At 34.2% G+C, this 20070-nt stretch overlaps 1 protein-coding gene across 1 annotated transcript in view; it reads right to left on the minus strand.

Annotated features, from left to right (window-relative positions):
• TMPRSS15 (transmembrane serine protease 15) overlaps positions 1 to 20070 on the minus strand; it is a 56550-nt gene that overhangs the window by 17384 nt on the left and 19096 nt on the right. Inside the window, exons 9-18 of the mRNA XM_065675813.1 lie at positions 17545 to 17654; positions 16635 to 16772; positions 15191 to 15340; positions 13355 to 13457; positions 12732 to 12882; positions 11467 to 11608; positions 6589 to 6678; positions 4693 to 4818; positions 4088 to 4219; positions 1590 to 1700 (exon numbers count right to left, since the gene is read on the minus strand). Coding sequence (XP_065531885.1) covers positions 1590 to 1700; positions 4088 to 4219; positions 4693 to 4818; positions 6589 to 6678; positions 11467 to 11608; positions 12732 to 12882; positions 13355 to 13457; positions 15191 to 15340; positions 16635 to 16772; positions 17545 to 17654 — 1253 coding nt within the window. The remainder of the gene's footprint in view (positions 1 to 1589; positions 1701 to 4087; positions 4220 to 4692; positions 4819 to 6588; positions 6679 to 11466; positions 11609 to 12731; positions 12883 to 13354; positions 13458 to 15190; positions 15341 to 16634; positions 16773 to 17544; positions 17655 to 20070) is intronic.

The raw sequence follows: 20070 nt of genomic DNA on the forward strand, positions 1-20070 counted from the left end.
GTTAGTAAGGAGTAAGAGAGTGATTTAGCACTCAATAACTGCTTCATTCAAATGCCATATATTTTGAGAATTTTGCAAGGGAAAAGGTATCTATATTTTCTTTGCAGTTCCTGGGAAGTTTCTGAAGTTTTAGAATTTGAAAACGTCAGTTTGTCTAGTTCAAATCGCCACTTCTCATAAGAAATTGAAATTGGATTAAGCAAAATGAGCAATACTTTTGGACACTGAAAAGATTCAATGTGGAGATGTTTAACTGAATTTTCATTTTATTTTAAGACTTAGATTGATTCAGCCAGTGTTTGAATTAAATGGGGTTTTGGAAATAATTCTCCCAGTTCTTTAATGTGAGGTAATTTGTTATGAAGTAACAGACAATCTATGGCAAAATAGTAAATTCCCATCTTTGGAAATATGTACATCGTGTTAGTTTAGGTGATAGTTACCTTGTTCATATCTTCTTTAGCAATGACTGGAAAAAAAAAAATTCAAGTCCTCTTTGCTTAAGAAGCAGCTGAAGTGAATTTTATTCCATGCATTTTAAAGGAAGACTATCTTTGCAACAAAATAGCTAATTGCTCTATTGTGAAGAGTGAATCTGTACCTTTGGACATATGTATATGTATACATACATTTATATATGTCATATATAGAAATATATGGGGTTATATATGTATTACATATGCATATATATATGCATGTAAAGGATGTTTAAATCAATGAGAATTGTCAGCATACATCCAAGGACACATCTGGCCCCTAGCAGTCCTCTTTGAAACAAAGGAAGATGATGTTGTACTGAGCTAAAAAGCCCAATTACTGCTCCATAATAAATTGCCAGAACCACCACATTGTCAGAAACATCAATTTAATTTCTGTGCTAGGCCCAATATGCTTTTAATGTCAGTTTTACATTTAACTTATTGTTGAAAGAATGCTATTTCCGTGTTACGGGATATGAGGTCGCATACTCATTGTACACCTACATTTTGGAAATAACAGTTTTGCAAGGGGGCTAAGCAGCAGCATCCATTTGTCTGCTTGTAGCAACATGCACACCTACAATGGATGTTGCTTTTGCAGCTGTGCCATCCTTTCATCCTACGGCAGTGTTTACACAAGATGAAGTCTATGCAGGCTGGAGGGTGGTGCCGTGTGCTGTAGTTTGGCTTCGCAATTAGACTGTCTGGGAACTTCCATCAAGAAATAGAACTTCACTGCAGAATTTATACTGCTTTGAAACTCTAATTAATTACAGAAAAAAGCGATAGAATTTGGGAATAGAAATGGATACAGGAGGAAAACATGTAATGAGTTTTCATTTAATTTTGGGCTGTTATAAGCAGGCACAGTTTTAAGGACAGAGAACTTCCTACCTTTTCCAGAGATCTTCATCAGCTTACATACACTCTCTCAGAAAAGCAACTTTGGTTTTTTTTTGGTCCTGACAAACTCAATGAGCTACTACTGTGTAAACTGGCATGGTCTTCATGAAGCTGCAGTAGTTTACACTATCTGAGGTTTTGTGGCTGTTTTCCTGCATAATTCCTACTAAATATACATGCACTCTTTCTCTTTGAAAGAAACCTTACTGCACTTTGCTTCATCAGAGCCATCTTCACACTGAGGTACGTTGTCACAAAGGTTATGCAACGGTATACAATTCCCACTGCCACACTGATGCTCTTCAATTGCACAAGCTCCTGAAGTAAAACAGGAAAGGAAATTTAATTGGTAATTACAAGGAAGGTTGATGTTCATTGGAGATCATACAGTTCACCTGAAAGAAAGGTTGAGTACATAGAACCTTTGGTTTCCTTTCTTATCCATCTCTTTTTCAAAATAAAGATTATTTTGAGACAAATAGAAGCTAATTAAGAATAGAATCTATTGTATTATACTTTAGTTAATATTGGTTTAGTTAATATTGCTCCATTAATAATGTTCTTCTGTTACATGTAATAAACTTTGGAGAGATGAGAAAAATCAAATCCTGGCCAAATCTTGTCAAAGTGACAAATGATTTCAAGTTTCAGATGTTGAGTACTTTCATTAAGGTTTAGAGACCTTAAAGTATGTTAAGTCAAACATACAAGAGGCACTGAAACCAAGTATCTCCTTTCAGAACCTGCCTGGCAAGAAAGGTGGAAGAGACAAAAGTAACAGGGATGAATGAGAAAAGCATTCCCAAAAGTAGGACTAAGCTACTCCAATATCAGTTATACAACAAAAGCAGATCAAACAGAGAGTAAAAATAAAGTTGTATTTTTTTCTATGGCCGAAGTGTATTTTTAATGGCTCCATTGCATACATTTACAGGAAATCACACAGTCATAAATTTAAATTCTGTTGAAAAATTGTTTATTTTCTTTATTTTCCTGCCTGGACTTACTAACTGAAATATTTAAACATCTAGAAATCTTATTTAAGGCAAGATAATTGTTTTGCTTCTGCATTTTTAATATTAATCTAAAATGATTCATTCATCAGTCAGAATGGCCTGTTGCACAATATGGAGGCAAAATGATATAAAAGGCCTTAACCAGAATTTTCACAATATTGAGTGGCCGTAACTGATGCCAGATTTTCCATAGAATTTATTGGGCAGTTTTTTTATTATATTGCATACTGCCAAAACCTATTAATTATGCTTCCTTAAAAAAAAAAAAATCATAGAAAATTAAAATATGAGGAAAAATCTGCTTTTCTTTTAAAAATTACTTTATTTACTGACAATCCTTTTACCCTTGAGCCTGCATGCTAATGATAATATTCTCTATCATTTGGCTGAAAAGATCATGAATAAGCATCATTCTTTTGCAAATGGAGTTTCTTAATATATTTAACCAGAACTGGCAATGGCCACTTGGAGAACTCTGCCTTGCTAAGTTTAATTTTTGTTTTACAACAAAATATGGGCAAAGCTGGCTCAGCAAATATGCTGAACTAGCTAAAAAAAGGCATAGTGTTGGACTGTGCATATGTGATAAGAAGGCAGAATAAGAAGCAGCAAAATGGTCTTATGTCTGTATAAACCTACCTCTCAGTCTTGCACAGCAGGATTAAATGTAGTTGATTTTATAAAGATAAATCAATAGTTAATATTTTTAGTTTTAAGATTAAGAAAAATATTGCTGTTAATCCATAGAAAAGATGCAGCTGGCTAAACATGCTGGGAACCACTTGCCCTTATGATGTTTAAAGTACAAAAGAGAGTGTAGATTCTTGTTGACTTTCTGTTCATGTAAACTAATGGTATTTCACACATCTCTGAATACATACTGCTTTTTCTTTCCTTTCTTTTTTTTTCTGTTGTCAGACTTCCATAGAAGTAATACAAAGCTTTTAAATAATTCCAACAAGATTTGGCATAGAGTTAGTGTAAGTATTTGTCCTGGTAAGCATATTTCTGTTCCATGTACTTCAGCATTTGACTTCATTTTGCAAGTTTTTGGAGAGCTGATTTGCTGTATTACTTATACGTGTGTCAAATCTAATTGCAGTCCCCAACAAAACCTGAGACTTTTAGAAGGGGACTGGCTGGAAATAGAAACACTGCTGTCCAAATAATTAAAAGACTAACTCTTCTCAGATCCTTCATAAGCTGAGGACCAAATTTTTGAAGGTGCTAGGAGAACTGTATTGCAAACATTAATCAGAGTTACATATACATTTTTCTTTTCTAGTGGATGTAATTGATAATAAATATTTCACAAATGCATTTAAAAACACATTAACAACATCCTCAAGTGAATCACAAAGTGATCTTTTCTGGGGCTTGTATAGAGAACATTTTGCATTTGCATTCTAAACATTTGAATAGCTTTTGGTCAAAATAGTCAATTTTTCACATAATATTACACAGTTTTTCATAGGGTACAGGCATTGGTCCAGTTACAATAAAGCAACAAAAATGTCATTTTTCGTGCTAGAAAACAAACTACAGATGGGTAACTACCAGGCTTTTTCTCTTTAACTTTTTCATATTTCTGTTGATAAAGGACTGAGGGTCAACTTCCACTCTCCATTTTTTCTCACATGTCTTTGAACATCTTTATAACCTCTAAAACACATGGGTTCATATGCTTACCTAGATGGTAGCCAGTAGTAAATTTTGCAAGAAATCCCCTCTTCGTTGTAGATTCGTCCGTAAGGAGGATTACTGTCATCTGATTTGTTGTAGAGAAGACATCTGGCAATGGGTCTTGTCCTGTATATACAGCTATTCTCCAGGAGAACATGGATATATTTAAGCTACTTTTGTTCTTATGTATTTCAAAATGTTTTGGGTTCAAAAGCAAATAGTGCTACCACATGAATACAGTTATTTCCCCAAACACAACTGCTATCAGACTGCAATGATCAGAGCTCCACCCCAAATTTGACATTTGTTATAGAAAAATAAGGTTCAACTAAGAGATTATGCTTCTGTTTGTTAGCACAAATGAGCAGTCTTATTTATCAAGCAGTTAATTTTTTTTGGGATTGCATAGAAAGTTAAGTGTGTGCAAACATTTAGGAAATATGATGTCACACAGATTATGCTTTCTCGAGTTTTCCTTCTAATTTCTGAGACCCCCAAATATGAAGAAATGTTGAATAAAATTAGAGAGAGTTAATTTCCTTCATGTTATATCCAACAGTTTGCTCCAGCTATCTGATTATATTAATTTTGCATGCTATGCTGTTACTTGCCCAAAAGTAAGGACTCTGGTCCTCTGCCATCTCTGACTTCAACTACATCATAAATATTTTCCAGATCAAAAAACTGAAAATGAAGTTGAATGTTTTTTCCATTTTCAGCATTTAAGTACCACACACCTAGAAAATAGAAAAACACACACACACACAAAAAATCACCTTTTCAGCTGTTACATTTACAAATCCTTCTGGTTGAAGGATTTGGGGGGAAAACCCAACTCTGTTAAGCTATTAAGATCACCCAAGAGATTTAGAAGACTAAATCTTATCTTTAAAAGCAATTTATGCTGTCAAGACTCAAAATTCAATTGACTCTCATCTCTAAAACACTTTTGAAAACCGGATTTAGTCTCTTAAGACACACACATGCATTTTTTTACCATTCATTACAACTGTGAGTTTCCCTAAAGCAGCAAAGCTAACTCTTTTGTAACTGTGAAAATGTGACAGACTTGTCACTAAAGGCTTATTTGATAGTAAGATAATTTCTATAATCAGGCAGGCACAGAAGCCTGCCTTTCAAGTGAGATGTCTCTTTTAGAGTAGAAGTGTTTCCTTCTATTTAGCCTATGCTTTACAATATTTAATCTATGTAAGTGTGGAAGCTATTAAAATCTTCCAAAGAAAGTAAAAGAAAAAAAATAAAAAAAAGAAAAAGAAATCAAACCCAATTGTTTTATAATCTGTTCAGGGAATGAAAAACATTTTCTCAGTAGCAGGAATCTCATTTGGGAACTTGTGAAATTAATACCTGGAAATCAGAGCTATAACTCAAATGAGACAGAAACACAAAATTACAACCTTTGTGATTAGCAACACAACACAGTTCTCTAGTGAAAGGTGAAGTAATAAATAATTAAAATTTCATTAACAAGTAATGACAGAGTTCTGTTTCTTTTTTCATCCATCAACAGCACATAGTATACCACCTTGTAACATTTTCATTTTTGCCAGCTGTAGCTTAATCTATATCAAGTAGCATTAGTACAGTAACGGTGTCTTTCATAGAGCCATAAAATCATAGAATGGTTTGGGTTGAAAGAGACCTTAAAGACTGTCTAGTTCCAACCCTCCCCCTCCTACAGGCAGAGATACTTTCCACTATACCAGGTTGCTCCAGGCCCCATTCAGTCTGGCTTTGAGTGCTTCAAGGGATGGGGCATCTGCCAGTTCTTGGAGCAACCTGTTACAGTGTCCCACCACCCTTACGGTAAAGAATTTCTTCCTTAATATAAATCTACCCTCTTTCAGCTTAAAGCCATTACCCCTTGTTCTATCACTACTTATTCTTATATAAAGTCCCTCTCTAACTTCCAGGTACTGAAAGTATGCAATAAGTTCTTCCCAGAGCCTTCCCTTCTCCAGGCTGAACAAGCCAAACTCTCTCAGCCTGTCTTCATAGGAGAGATGCTCCTGCCCCCTGATCATCAATATTTTTCACTAGTGTGTTAAGAAACACTGTATAAAGAGAGGATCCCTTGCAAAATGTATACATACATTCTTTGGCCCTAGAAAAGCTTAGTTGTTTAACAGAAGAGATGATGACATTAACCTGGCAGATATGTTGAGGTATAATGGTAAAATGGGGATGTTCAGCAATTTGTCTGTTGTTACATTGACATAAAGATATTTAACATAATAGGCATGACAGAACTGGCCTGTCTGAACCCATTCCAAAGGATTATGCTGGTTTTCATCACTTTTTAGTCAACTGGAACATGATTCCTTAACTTCTGCTAAAAGCGATAGAGTCTTCAGTTAAAAGATCCCACTACGTATAGCTTAGATTTTTTTGTTTGACGGCATCTGACTTAGGAAAGCAGATTTAGTATGTCTACTTCTTATATATAGCTAAACTTTTTTCTGAAAAGTTGGAGAAGAATGACTTACAAGAAGCTTGATTAGGGTAATTGTTTGGAAAGTTTTCAGAGCTGAAGGTATTGTTTGGCTCCCAGAGTTCAACTGGCCCTCCACAGTCAGCTGTAAAAGAAAACATTTCAAAAACATAATTAGCCTATTGCTTACTTTTGCAATCTGTTGTTAAAAAGTTAGGAAGAAAATAATTTTATGAAGAGGATATTCAAGCTAACTTCATCACTGTAAGGGTAAGAGTTGCAGTGCTATTGATATAGAGCCTGAACAATATGTTGTGAGAAGCCAACACTCTGGTAAGGACACAGAGCATTGAAGAAAAAAGGTTTCTAAGAAATTCACTGTTCTTATTAGTTACAGTGTCTAAGACCTGCTGATACATGCAGTCGGTGCCATAGTGTTATAGCTATAGTTCTTGTACTGCTATTTGTGAAGTACTAGTGCCCAGATGCACAACTGTATTCATGATCATGCCATGAGAAGTCTTCCCCGTGTAGTTAGGGGAAGGACACTGTCTTTCATTTGGTGATTCTTGGTCTGCTGTGCACATGGCAGAAAATATAATAAAAGAATGTGATACATTCTTTAATAAATTATAATCAACTGTATAATTTACTATTACATTAATAGAAAAGCTAGAAAATGTCAAAGAAACAGATGAACATTCCCCCCCAAACATAACCTATTTATGCACTTAGCTTTTATGACTTGCTTATTATCTGATTCATCTTCTTGCAGCATTACCTGATAGCCAAGTATAAAGCACATTTTGTCATGTAGCAAATAAGCTTTATAGCAAAAACCCCATTATACTGTCATTTTGATTTCATCAGGACCCAAAAACTTTTACAGCTAAACCTTGTAAATGGTAAAAGTGGCCATTTGCTTTTTCTTTGAAACAACTGCTCCAATAAGAACTACTTATTATTTTCTTATTGACATCTTTATCATAAACATGTATATGCACTTATACATAAAAACAAATAAAATGTATTTACAAGCAAATATTGTAGATATGTATGTACAGATACATGCACTCACACAGACAGCTAATTGTACTTTATTTACTCAATATTCTCTTTCAATATATAGATGGCAGTTTACATCCAAAACATGCAGCTTCCCATTCCAAAACTTCACTATGTTGAGAAATATTATTTATTTTTAGTTCAGCCATACCATCTTAATGAACTTCGGTGTTTTCCGACTTCTTTTGTTTACAATTACTTTATCCAAAAATAAACAGTACTCCTTCACCTACTTCAGGAATTAGGAGTTGAGGCAAAAGAAATTTACTTTTTTAAATTTTGTTGTTTGCTTATTCTTTGAATTAAAATTGATTTATTTTTTTTTTTAACTTTCAGAATTTGGCTAAACTTCAACACTTCCCTCTGCCCTCACATTACAGCTGAAATTTTGTGTTTCATTATGACTTATCAGCACTCCATAATCTGAATCACTTGGTTGGAGACCGCATAATCTGCATATCCTACTGAGTTTGCCCATTGAATCACGCTGCATGGAAGCTCCTATATACAAGAAAGATCTGAACTTTATCACTTCATCATGACAACCATGCCACAGAACTTTCTATTTCACCACATCACTCCTGGCAAGAAAAAAAACAAACTCTTGTAAGGAAAAGGAACTGCTAACAATCACTCACTGATTAACAAATATATTATGTTTCAGTTATAGCTCACAATGAGGACTATCTGTAAATACAGTTAACAACAAATAAATATTATATTGGCTTTTTTTATAGAACATTATTGCATGTACAAACAGACACAACTATTGTAAAGCTGCATAAAAACCATATGACTCCTAGTCAGCATAATCTGATAATATGAGCAGAACAAACACGACTTTCTTAATAGCAGAACAGGTGCAATTTATGAAGAAATCTGATCTCGTGTTGACCACATGTAAGCCACATTAGTAATGATCTTTTTTCTCTTGCATGGAAAAACTAGAAATAATTTATTTTACTAATGTATGGAAAAAATGTTTTAATAATTTCTGGTAATCTTTAAACACAAATTTATATGGAGTTATTCATATAGCTGTCACTTGTTAGAAACCAAATAGTAATCAGCACAAACGATCTTGTTTTTTTCACTGAGTATAATAGACAATTTTTCTCAGCACTGAAGAAAATGACATATGACCTATTCATAAAGAAAATCCTCTGTGTATTGGCCAAGATTTTAATTTATTTTGACATATACATCTTAAGTGTGTAATCTACACTGTAATTTCCACACTGTTGTTTGTGTTAAAAGATAGGTTATAAATGAATATGAAGATGAAAGCAGTCTTTGTTTTAGATGAAAGTGTAAGCTGACAGTCTTGTGCAAAAGACAAAAGCAAATCCAGCTTCTCTATCGCACAACTAAAGATTTGGTTTTACTTTTCAATGACCTTTTGTGGCACTGTGAATGATGCCAGTGCCTCTTACTAAAGCTCTAAGTCTAGCAGAAGAAATTGGGTTAGCTCACATTCTTTTATCTCTTGTTTATAGACATGACATTTGTATTGAAACCATTAGTGTTAGAAAGCTTGCACCACATCCATCAAAGTAATTTCATGTTTCTTTGAAGATGACTGATAACATTCACGATGTTTTAGCAGGTTACAGACAGCATGTACATAGCATACCTCAATAAAGTTATGCACAAGTTAGTTTTTCCGCAGCAACAGCTTAGCCTGAGCTATCATATCATATAGAAGAACAGTATGGATCCTCTCTAATCTGCTTGAAAAGGAGTTATATGCTATGTGATCACTTCCTTCTTTTGAATATTAAAACTTGATCACCATATTTGCAGTAGAGCTCTATAGTTTGAGTGACATTTCTCTCGTGTTTTGACAGCAGCACTCAGCAACTATTTACCACATGGTCATAATACCACTAATCATTAGACTGACACTAATTTGTGAGGTGTGTTTACCCACAGCACCTGAAAGATGGCTGGAGGTGGCAGACATCAACACCTCTCTACTGTATGACTTTTATGAAAATTGCATTTAAATTCTAAAACCGACTTTGATGATTTATGACTGAAATTACTAGTGTTATTAAAATTTAATTTTGCTGACAGAGACATCTTATTGAATTCTGCTTTCCCATGTCTTCAAGATGGAGCTGCAAAACCAGAATTTTGCTCTTATATTTGGAAGGTTTTGGTTTCTTATCTGTCCTGATGCAGTAGATTTAAAGGCGATAGATTTGATAAAATGACAATATTAGTACACAGTACTTCAACATAAATAAAATGCAAACAGTCTTTTTCTATTATTTCAATTTTAGACCATTTTTATTTACTATATGCTGTCAAGACAGCAACTAGTTGTGCTTTGTAAGTGACAGTAAATCCAATAGGAGGCAATCCTGAAACATACTCACTGTGTGTTTTGATGATTTGAAGCCATCTGCGAATAGGTTTTTTGCAGAAATCTCTTTTTTTTTTTATTCTTCTTTCACATAAATTACAAAGCCCTATCAGATGTTTTAATGCTTTCCACAGGTTCTATTTATATTTGTACCAGTTTTTGCTTTGAATGTGTGTGGACCTGATTAACATCGTATGCTATTTTTATTCACCATTTTAGATATATTTTCCAGATGTATAATGATGGCAACAGGTATTTTTGTATATTTTTCTCAGTGAGATTCTGCTAACTAGCTCTGTGAAACTGGCATGTTTTGAGGAAGCTTACATGTCTGTGCTTTCCTCTAAACAACTCTGCATTTTGATGAGCCTGGATCAAGCTATATAATCTCTTTGGAGAACTGCACACGCACTTTAGGTAGCAATGTTTCATGTTCCATTAACTTCTACTTGACTTGGAGCAGATGGTAACTATGAACAAGCAAAATCAGCTCTCCTCCTATTTCCTTCTCCTTCCCTGACCCTGGGATTTGGAAGAGGTGAAAAGAAAATAGTGAGGTGAAACAAAATCAAGCAGAAAAAAAAGCCCTATCCATTATTACTAGGTCAATCACTTATTTATCACTCCTGCCTTACCACAAGTAGTAGTTACCAAAGGCAAAATTGAAGAAATCAGGCTTCAGTTTTGGCAGATTCAACAATTTGTGTAAATATTGAAACCTCTCATTAGATAAGAGAGTGTAAAGAGTCTCTTGATTGTTTTCTGGGGTTTTTTTTGGTCCACTCATTTCCTCTAAAACCAGAACTAACTGTCATTGTGTCCTTTCTGTTTCCCTATTTAAATTTTTATAAAGCAAATATTGCTTTATGTCATTAGATACAGTAGGAATAACTATATGGCCAAATGCATATTGGAAAGAACTCATACATTTTTGGTAATACCACCATTTTGGGTGTTAGACATTCCCATAGATCATGCTCCACTCTTAAACCATTCTTGCACTATTTTATAGATTCATTCCCCTAAATGTGGGAGTTTTCAGTGTGCATGTGTTCTCAGATCTTGGTGAATCGAGACCTCTAGAAATATTTTCATGTGACTTTGCTCATTCTCTTGTTATCCTGCTACATTGCTTATCATTCAAATATAGAGGTTATAATCTTCCTTTTTTTTTCATCTTTCTTTCTCTTCAGTGGCTTTCTGGCAGCTTTACTAATTAAAGCTTTTAGAGACAATTTTTTAATTATTTCATTATTCTCCAGGCTTCAAGTTTTGGAAGATACTGTGCTGGTATTAGCTTAAGCTGTGAATCTACCAGACATGTTACTATCAACAAAACCATAGGCAGAGAATCTGAACCCTAGTATGTTATCCTGAAGATAATTTTATAATGCTGAAGAGAGATTTTTATAAAACTGAAGGCAGAAAATTCTGAATCACTCATACTGAAATACTAATAGGAAATGTCAATCAACTAACTGTAATTTAGTGTTTACTTACTAGGAAAGGAAGGGACAGCAGTAACAGATGGAATCACAGTTGGCTCTACATAAATACTATCGTTACACTTCCCCTTTGTCAGGCCAATGTCATCCACGGCAATATCACTGAGACCGGGTCTTTTAAAGGCATCAAAAATAACCTGAAAAAAAAAATATATTTTAATTAAGCCTTTTTCATCTTCCTAGGCTGAATCACTTTGTCTTCTTTCTTGATTGCTCTTACTGAGTGCATCACTCAAAGAAGGGCATCGAGGAAAAAACAGAATTCTTCGCAAAAAAAATCCAGCACCATGCCAACCGAGTGGATCATTCTTAAGATTGCAGGAACTCTTCATATAAATGATGAACATGATTCAATGACTTTACTTTTTATATATAAATACATGCAATTTTTGAAATGCAAATTCTGTATCAGCTGTCAGTCCAAACTTCTGATCCAATGGCATACCTCCATGAAAAATTGAAATTAATCTCATTTGTTAATATCCACAGATCTAAAGTAACCCTGCTACCAAGGAATTTGTGCTGGTGAAATAAAGCTACATATAGTACTCTTCCTGAGATCATAAAACACACATTTGCTAGAAATCTGGTGCAGCCAGGTCACAGATGTGTTATTTTCTCAGATAGTAAATGTCTCTTGCTGGAAGCGCTTTTGCATCAATCAAAGCTACTATAGCAAGGCAAGCCATCCCAAATACCTATAAAAAGAAATTGTTTTCAATAGAGAGTTGCTGAAGGAATTATCTAGCAGAAGACTCCTCTTTTTGTTTACAGATAGATCGGGTTGGTTGTTAACCATGCAGCGCCAAATACATTTTCATCTGGAACACACTTTCAGTGCGTGATTCTGCAATCAATCAGTGAAAGTACTGCTTCAGATTCTGAAGTCATTTAAATATTCTCATGCCTAAATGCTTCATATCACATTCACTATTGAGATTATAACCTCCACTTCAGACGCTGATAGGCTTTAAACACCCTTGTTTCTTGGAAAGCTCTCTGTTGTGATAACACTGATTGCCCCATGAGTTAAGGTTTTCTGTTTTCCACAAAAGTAATACTTCAAATTCCAGAGTAGGGAAGAAGGAATGGGGAATGGCAATTCAAATGGGAACTCTAGTCTTCTGCATGCTAGCATGTATTAGTAAATAGTATTAGATATTATCTTTGGAGCTGTGGATTATTGGGTTAACTTGGCAGAAAATTCTGATATCAGTTTAGCTAAAATAAATTTTAAAAAGAACTAGTAATTTTACAAACCTTAAAATGAGATGATTCATTTAAAGTTATTTGACCATAATTCCAGTTGTTCCCATAGTTTCCTTTTTTCTCGAAAATTATCTTTTCCAAACCATGCACATTACTTATGCTCACTCTTAAACAATAAACATTATCACCATACATGAAATACCTAGAGGGACAGCAGCAATTTTGGTGTTATTAGAACATAGTGAGTTTTCATGAAAAAAAGATCAAGCTTTTTATAAATGGTTTTATGGAATTAGGACTAATTTGTAGTTAGCATGAAAATAAAATGAATCATATGTTTAGAATATACCTGGAAGTTTTAATTGGTACTGGCTATATTTTCTGCAGAGGCCTAGATAAGCTTCATGACAAGAAATTTTTCAGGGATTCTTAATGTAATTTCTGTATAGAAGTGAATATTTGATCCAGGGTGAAAAAGAAAATACATTAACTGCAAGAATCAAACCTATAAAGGAGTCAAAGTTGCAGGCCTGGAGTTGAGACTAACCATGGTAATCCAAACAGAAACAGGTGTGTATTCCTGGCACACTGATTTGGGTTAATATTATATATGAAGAAAGCTATTTGGTTTTATTCTTAAGCAAAGTATATATTTAGGTATTATGTAGGAATACCAAAAGCTTAGACAAGATAAATTTGAAGAGTTCAAAGGCAGACTCAGAATCCGGACTCTCTCTTCTATGAATGCATGTCCTATAGGTGTTGAAATATAAAAACCTGCAAGATAATGAGGACATTTCAGTCAGAATTACAGACTTTTTTTTTTAATGAAAGTTTTTACATTTTAAATATTAATAATAATTATTATTATAATGATAATATCAAGTACAAGTAGTGTTGCATGACTTGGGAGATTTCTGACACAATAAATGTGAATGATATCACCAGTTATATTCACCAGTCAATGACAGATTAAAATGAGCTTTTAAGCTTGTTGGACACTCCCCAGAACTAGACATGAAATGGGAAACTAGTCCTTTTGAATTCAGTGGGAGATCTGCCTTTTACTTAGTGAGGGCAGCAATTCACATGAGCAACTTCTATTTAGTTTATAAAAATGTCTCCCAGTTTGGCATTGCTTGTGATTTTACAGAAGAATTTCCTGGCATTTTTATAAATTTTTTTACACATAAAATTTTTCATACAAAATATGAGTTGCATATTGAGGGGGTGAGAGAATGACTACATGAATATTTCATACCAAGGTGAAGTATTTTAAACAAGAAAATTGGGGGTTTAGCTTTTTATGAGTTAATTCCTTGCAGCTGGAAATTTGGACTTCTGCTGCCATATGGAAATACAATGTGAGCCCAAGCTACAGAAGCATCACGATTTGTCAAAAGAAAAGCAAAATTAGGCAGAGTTAAAAGTCCTAAAATAAAATCCTTGTTTTATTGAAATCATGGATTTAATCTTAGATTTTATCCTGTAGATATTTTGATTGGTCTATCATGTAACATATGTAAATATTATATTCACAGAATCTAAAAATAAATGCAGTGACATAATTTCAATTATATATACTATATTCTGTAATTTATACTTCTAGATTAGCTAGCTTTTTCATGCAGAATGTTAAAGTACCTGACAATTAGTCTGAAATCTGAATCAGGCCTTTCACTTCCAGTGCTGACTTAGAAAGCATGCATTATTGCATAGAATACCTATAGCCATTGTAAGAGCCAAATTAATTTAATTAGTTTTAGCTGGACTGACAAATCAGCTGAGAAAGACTGGGTTTCCTTTTGAAGCAGAAAAAAACTTTTGGAGTCTAATTCTGGGATATGCAGTCATGATACACATATAGTCATGATATGAAATCTGATTCATATCAGTATGTCTCTAATTAAAGCACATGTTTGATATGATCACTTACAATTAAGTTGTTTCGCTATGGCAGTTGTGGGAGTATTTGTGGTTTTTGTACGTGTTTTAAATTATTGTGTTTGGTGCGCAATTCTAACTGGGGACGCAATTCTAACTTGTATCCTGCAAGTCAACTTTATGTCAGATCAATATTGTTCTCTGACAACCATGAGGATGTCACCTGTAGATATGGATGAAATAGAAGTGATTTGCCTTGAAGGTAACTACGCTTGCTTTTTTCCTTAAGGTAAACATGCAGTTATTTGACCTATAAAACTGTTACATAATAGAAACTGCTTTCTCAGATAAGGCACTTTGTCATACTGTTAACATTGACACCTTCAATACTTCACACTTTAATCCCTTCATATATTTCTTTATTTCTTCTTTAAGTTTTGGTACATTTCCACAAGGTGGCAACCAGCAGCATAAAACATTGTGTCTGGTGGCACTGACTCACTTTTATGGCAGAATAAAATTACATCTTGATAATACCACTATGAAGAATCCATTGTATAGTGATATAACATAAGCTAAATCAAGTTTTTCCTTTTTATCTGCAAGCAACTTGTATTTGACCTTACCTGACATGTTGCCAAATGTATGATCAAAATCAGGACCACTCATAGGGGGAAAAGTAGGACCCTGAATTCTCTCCCAGTCTGAATCATCATCTAAATCTTGTATCCAATAACAAAAGCTTTCTTCAAAAGTGCAATTGATTTTCTCATAATCTGGGAAAAAGAACCTCTAGTAGATAAAAATGACAGAGATGTGAAGTATTTTCACAGAATTATGCAAGGTGACAAGTATTTTTAAAACTTTAAAAACTGGAGCTCAGTGACTCAATTTTGTCTATGCAATGCAACATAATTACTCAAATAAATTTGCCATTTGTACTTGTTAACAAAGCACTATAGTTGAAGGTGGCTCTACATGCTCTTGCATTCATTCATCAACCTCCTTTTTTGATCCTTTGCCACTAATGTGTTGTGGGAACAAGAGAGGACCCTTTGCTTAGTTAACACAAAGAGCAAACCCTGTTCTTTCCCTCTTTTCTTTGCCAAGGCCTGGATTGCTTCAGCTGAAAGAGCCCACCACCAGAGCAGTGTTCACATGAGTGCTGTGTTCCATGTACCAGGGATGCTCCTCTCCTTGTCCTTCTCCTTTATTCCTTCTTTGCTCACATGTATTTACTGCAACATCCTAATCACTTCTCATGATATTTTGCTCAATGTCTTTTCATGGTGCCCTGGAGAGCAGGTCTGCCCCCAGTAAGGGCATCCACATGACAAAAGCTTGCTGGCACTCTGGATGTTTCCTGAATCATATCCCTTCCAAGTCACATCCCCTATTCATGTCCTGCTCAAAACTTAGCAGCTGAAGAAGCCTTCACTTGTCCAATCTGCATGTAAATGTTTCCTGAACTACCAAAAAACACTAATTCATGAGTCACATTGCTTTTTTTTGGTTATCACTGTAGATTTATTGCATCTGGACTTATTTCCAGTGCCTATTTACTGAAGCAGGAATTTTCCTGAATGTTAATTTTACTATTTGGAACTACTAATTGTGGCAATGATTCAGGCCATCAGAAACCCTGGTGAGCAGGTACTGTCAGGTGATAACAGAATAATGGTTAGTGTCAGTGATTCAACAGTGTTAATTAGTGAACAAAGTAGCTGAGAAGAATCTGACAGAGATATGGCCCAATTAACTTCATAAGGCATCACCCTACTGCTAGATACAGGCCTGTAAAACTGTGGACAGAAATCAACAATTTTATCTTTAAAATAGGATGAAGTTTCATGAAGTCAATCTAATTAGTAGACTGAGGCCAGAGAATACTGCTTCCCTTTTCATCTCCATTTTGTCAAACTGAAAATACACTTTCACCAAGCTTTCAGGATAAAAAACCACACACACACTGAAGTGTTAAACTACAAAAAAAAACAAACAAACAAAAAAAACAAAAAAAAAACCCAACCCAAAACCAACAAAAAACCCCCACAAAAAATGAACACTTACTGTTTAGTTCATTTGCATTAAATGTAGAGTATGTTGCATTAAAGCCATTGTAATTTTCAGAATAATCTGATACAAACTCTGCTGTAGCCTCATGAGAAAAAATGTAAATTGTCTCAGGATTAGTCCCTGACAGAGAAGCTGAGGACAAATAAAGAATCATATAGTCAGAGAGAAAATAATCCCATGGACATTAAAATCGACAGTGCTGTCATAAAAATGTAGTGGATTAGCTTTTTGAGTCTCAAAGAATGCTTTCCCTCTTGTACTGTGATCCTGCCTACAGTACCTTAGTAACTCTGAAGGCATTTAGTTGTTTGGCTACCATGTAAGTGCTCTGCATATCCCATCTCTCATAGCTCTTTCAGTACACATATTCAATACTACAAATTTCATATCCATGCTTATTATGCTGTAAAAGTTTTCGAAATTTACAGATATGCACTCTGAAACTCCAGAATCACAGGATGGATTACATAATTTTGTTATGCTATGTTTGTAATGAATTTCAGGGAGTATCACAGTACTCCCAGCGTTTTCAGTTTAGATGCTTTCATTTTATGTTACTGTGTGTGTTGTTACATGTTCTTCTGGCAATATACTTCCCATGAAAAATGGACACCACAAGACCATGGCTCTGATCAAGTTATCAAATTGTTCAAGTAAGATTTAAACCCAAGCAGATTTCTTAATATATTAGGGAATCATTTATCTGGTCACTTTGTATACTAAATGTATACTAAATGTATACAAAGTATCCAGATGTGTGTACTGAGATCCCAACAGGGTAACTTTATGCATATACATTCTTCTATTTAAACCTACACATGCCATTTTTTTCACTTCAAGATGCTTATTTTACCACTTAGATTTCATTATTGGAAAATTAATATTAGCTCAAAAACAACCTTACCTCTTAAAATCTTGTTTTGTCCTATACCTTCAAAAATATTTAAACTGTCTGCATATTTTTGTGTTTCGAAAGAAGTGAAGTTCAGTTTAATGGATAGCCCTTGAGGCACCCTAAGATAACAAGAGAAAAACCCCAAAACTGAAATCATGTTCTAGTAATACTTTTTGTTGTTGTTGTTGTTGTTGACTGCAGTAAGCTCATTGTGTGATTCAATGATGTTAAATTCAGAAACAATGCAAAATTACATTAATCAAGATTACTAACCTATTTGGTTAATTTCTAGTTTGTAAAATTACCAAGGGAATGGGGCATAAACCTTTTGTAACAGTATAAGTACTCCTTTACCTGCTGTAGTTAACTGTATTTTGGGAACTGAATCTTCTAAACTCTAGAATGAGATATTCATCTGAACAGCTTTTTATGTTTTGGGGTTTTTTTTAGGGTTGTTTTTTTTTTCCCCTTCTGCATTTCATTAATCTAACAATGACTTTTTAATACATTACTAATAGATAACATCTCACTGCTCAGGTAGATTTCCTAAGGTCAGAGAATTGATATCATGGTATCAATAAGAGCAACAACAAATTAAAATCTCTCTCCTGAAAGTACAAAATAATGTCTCTTATGACAAAACAAGGATTTGCATGAAGATTTGAAGATCTCAAACCCACTGTTTGGTAACATATTATCAAACCTAACCATCACCCAATAAGTTTAATAATAAAAGTCACTTTAACCAAAGTATAAAAAATGCTGGGTTTATTTTGCTGATGCTGTGTTCTTTCCTTAAGCTATATTTAAGCAGTTCTCCCATTGCCTTTCCAATAAGCATATATAAAAGTCCAAATTCTAAAACTCATCACAATCCATTTTCATTTAGCTTTCTGTACTATGGCTTGTTTTCTGGAATTGAGAGACCCAGTGAAAGACAGCTCAACAGCAACCTGCTGGTGCTTATCAGTACCAATTAGTACAGGAGCATGAAGTAAATATTTGAATATCTGTATTTGCCCTTTTTTTTTGGTTATTATTTCTCCATAGGAAAACAATATCTGTGGTTTGTAAAGGGTAAAACATAAAGTTGAAAGGAAGCTACTGTTTCAGGGAAATATTAAGCATACTGCTCTTACTTTTAAAAGGAGAGGAAATTACATCTTCATATGGGGAGGAGTAAAATGGGATGAAAATATAAAAGCTTTTCCTAAAGGTAATGGGGGAATCCTTCTAGGCAAAGAAAGGCACAAGAGAAATAAAATCTTGGAGGTATTGTAGGATGACTTTTAATACAAACACATTTTTATAGGGATAATAAAAACAATGGGACAAAATCTGTCCCATTTGTTAATGGAAAATCCCCAAAGTTCCCTCATAGAAACAATTCTGTTTAAAAGGAAGATAAAATTTGAGTGCCATATGGAATTTCTTATGCCTTTACTGTCAGTGTTGCCAGATTATTTTGAAAGCAGATAACTGGAAAATAAAACCAAACGGATGTTTTTGTCATTGGTCCATCTGTAGTAACACAGATTTGGGGCACCTGTACTACAATATTTGCATGATTCCTTCCAAAATTAAGTTTTTGTTAGCTACACGCCAGGTGCTGCTATCTACCTAATACAATGCTTCATGCAACTATAGCAGTGTTTTAAGCAAAATTAACATCTTAGAAGGAACTAGCACAATTGAGACAATTAAATTATCATGCTTAAATTCTGTGACCATGAATTGAGGAACATGCTTATATCCCAAAGAATAAAATTTTGTGCTTTTACTGTGACACACCTATTTCTCAAAACCCAATGTACCCAGTAATAATTGGTGAACAGTATTGCTGAAGATGAGAAGGAACAAAAGTATTCAACAGAAAGAAAACTATGACTTTTTTTGAAGACATAAGACCTGAACAAACTCAAATACTAGCACTTTCAAAGGAGCTTTGGAAATGAAAAGTCCAAATTTTATCCAATTTTAAAGGCATTTCCTTAATCTCCTTTGAAACTTTTCTATCAAACTAATACTTCTCAGAATCAAAGAATAGCTATTGTTACAAAGCCATAATAAGAATTACTGCCTTTCAAAGCATTAACTTCTGAATTGGCAGTCACTGTAGGGGTTTTCAGGAGCTTCCAGCTTGCAATCATCTAACTTAATTTAGATGTGTACTTTAGAATGAGATTTATCACATACTATGGCTATCTTTTTTCTCCCTGGTCTATGAAGTAGATCTAGAGTGTTAAAGTCAAATAGCTGTCCCTCCATGTAGGTATATATTCTCGATTAAACCAATTCCACTTCTTGTGCCTAGGCTTAAAAGACATTTGGTGCTATTATGTCAAATAATACCCATGCACTTTTAAAACATATTCTTAAATGACTTAGAAGTGAAGGTGCTGTTAACTCCCAGAAAAGCATACCCATAAATGACAAGGGAATTCTTGAAATTTTCATCTATTAGTAACAGTTATATCATATAAACCCATTATCTAAAGACTAGCATTTACTGTAATACTTTGAAACAAATATCTT

Source organism: Lathamus discolor, chromosome 4, assembly GCF_037157495.1.
Source record: "Lathamus discolor isolate bLatDis1 chromosome 4, bLatDis1.hap1, whole genome shotgun sequence".
NCBI lineage: Eukaryota > Metazoa > Chordata > Aves > Psittaciformes > Psittacidae > Lathamus > Lathamus discolor.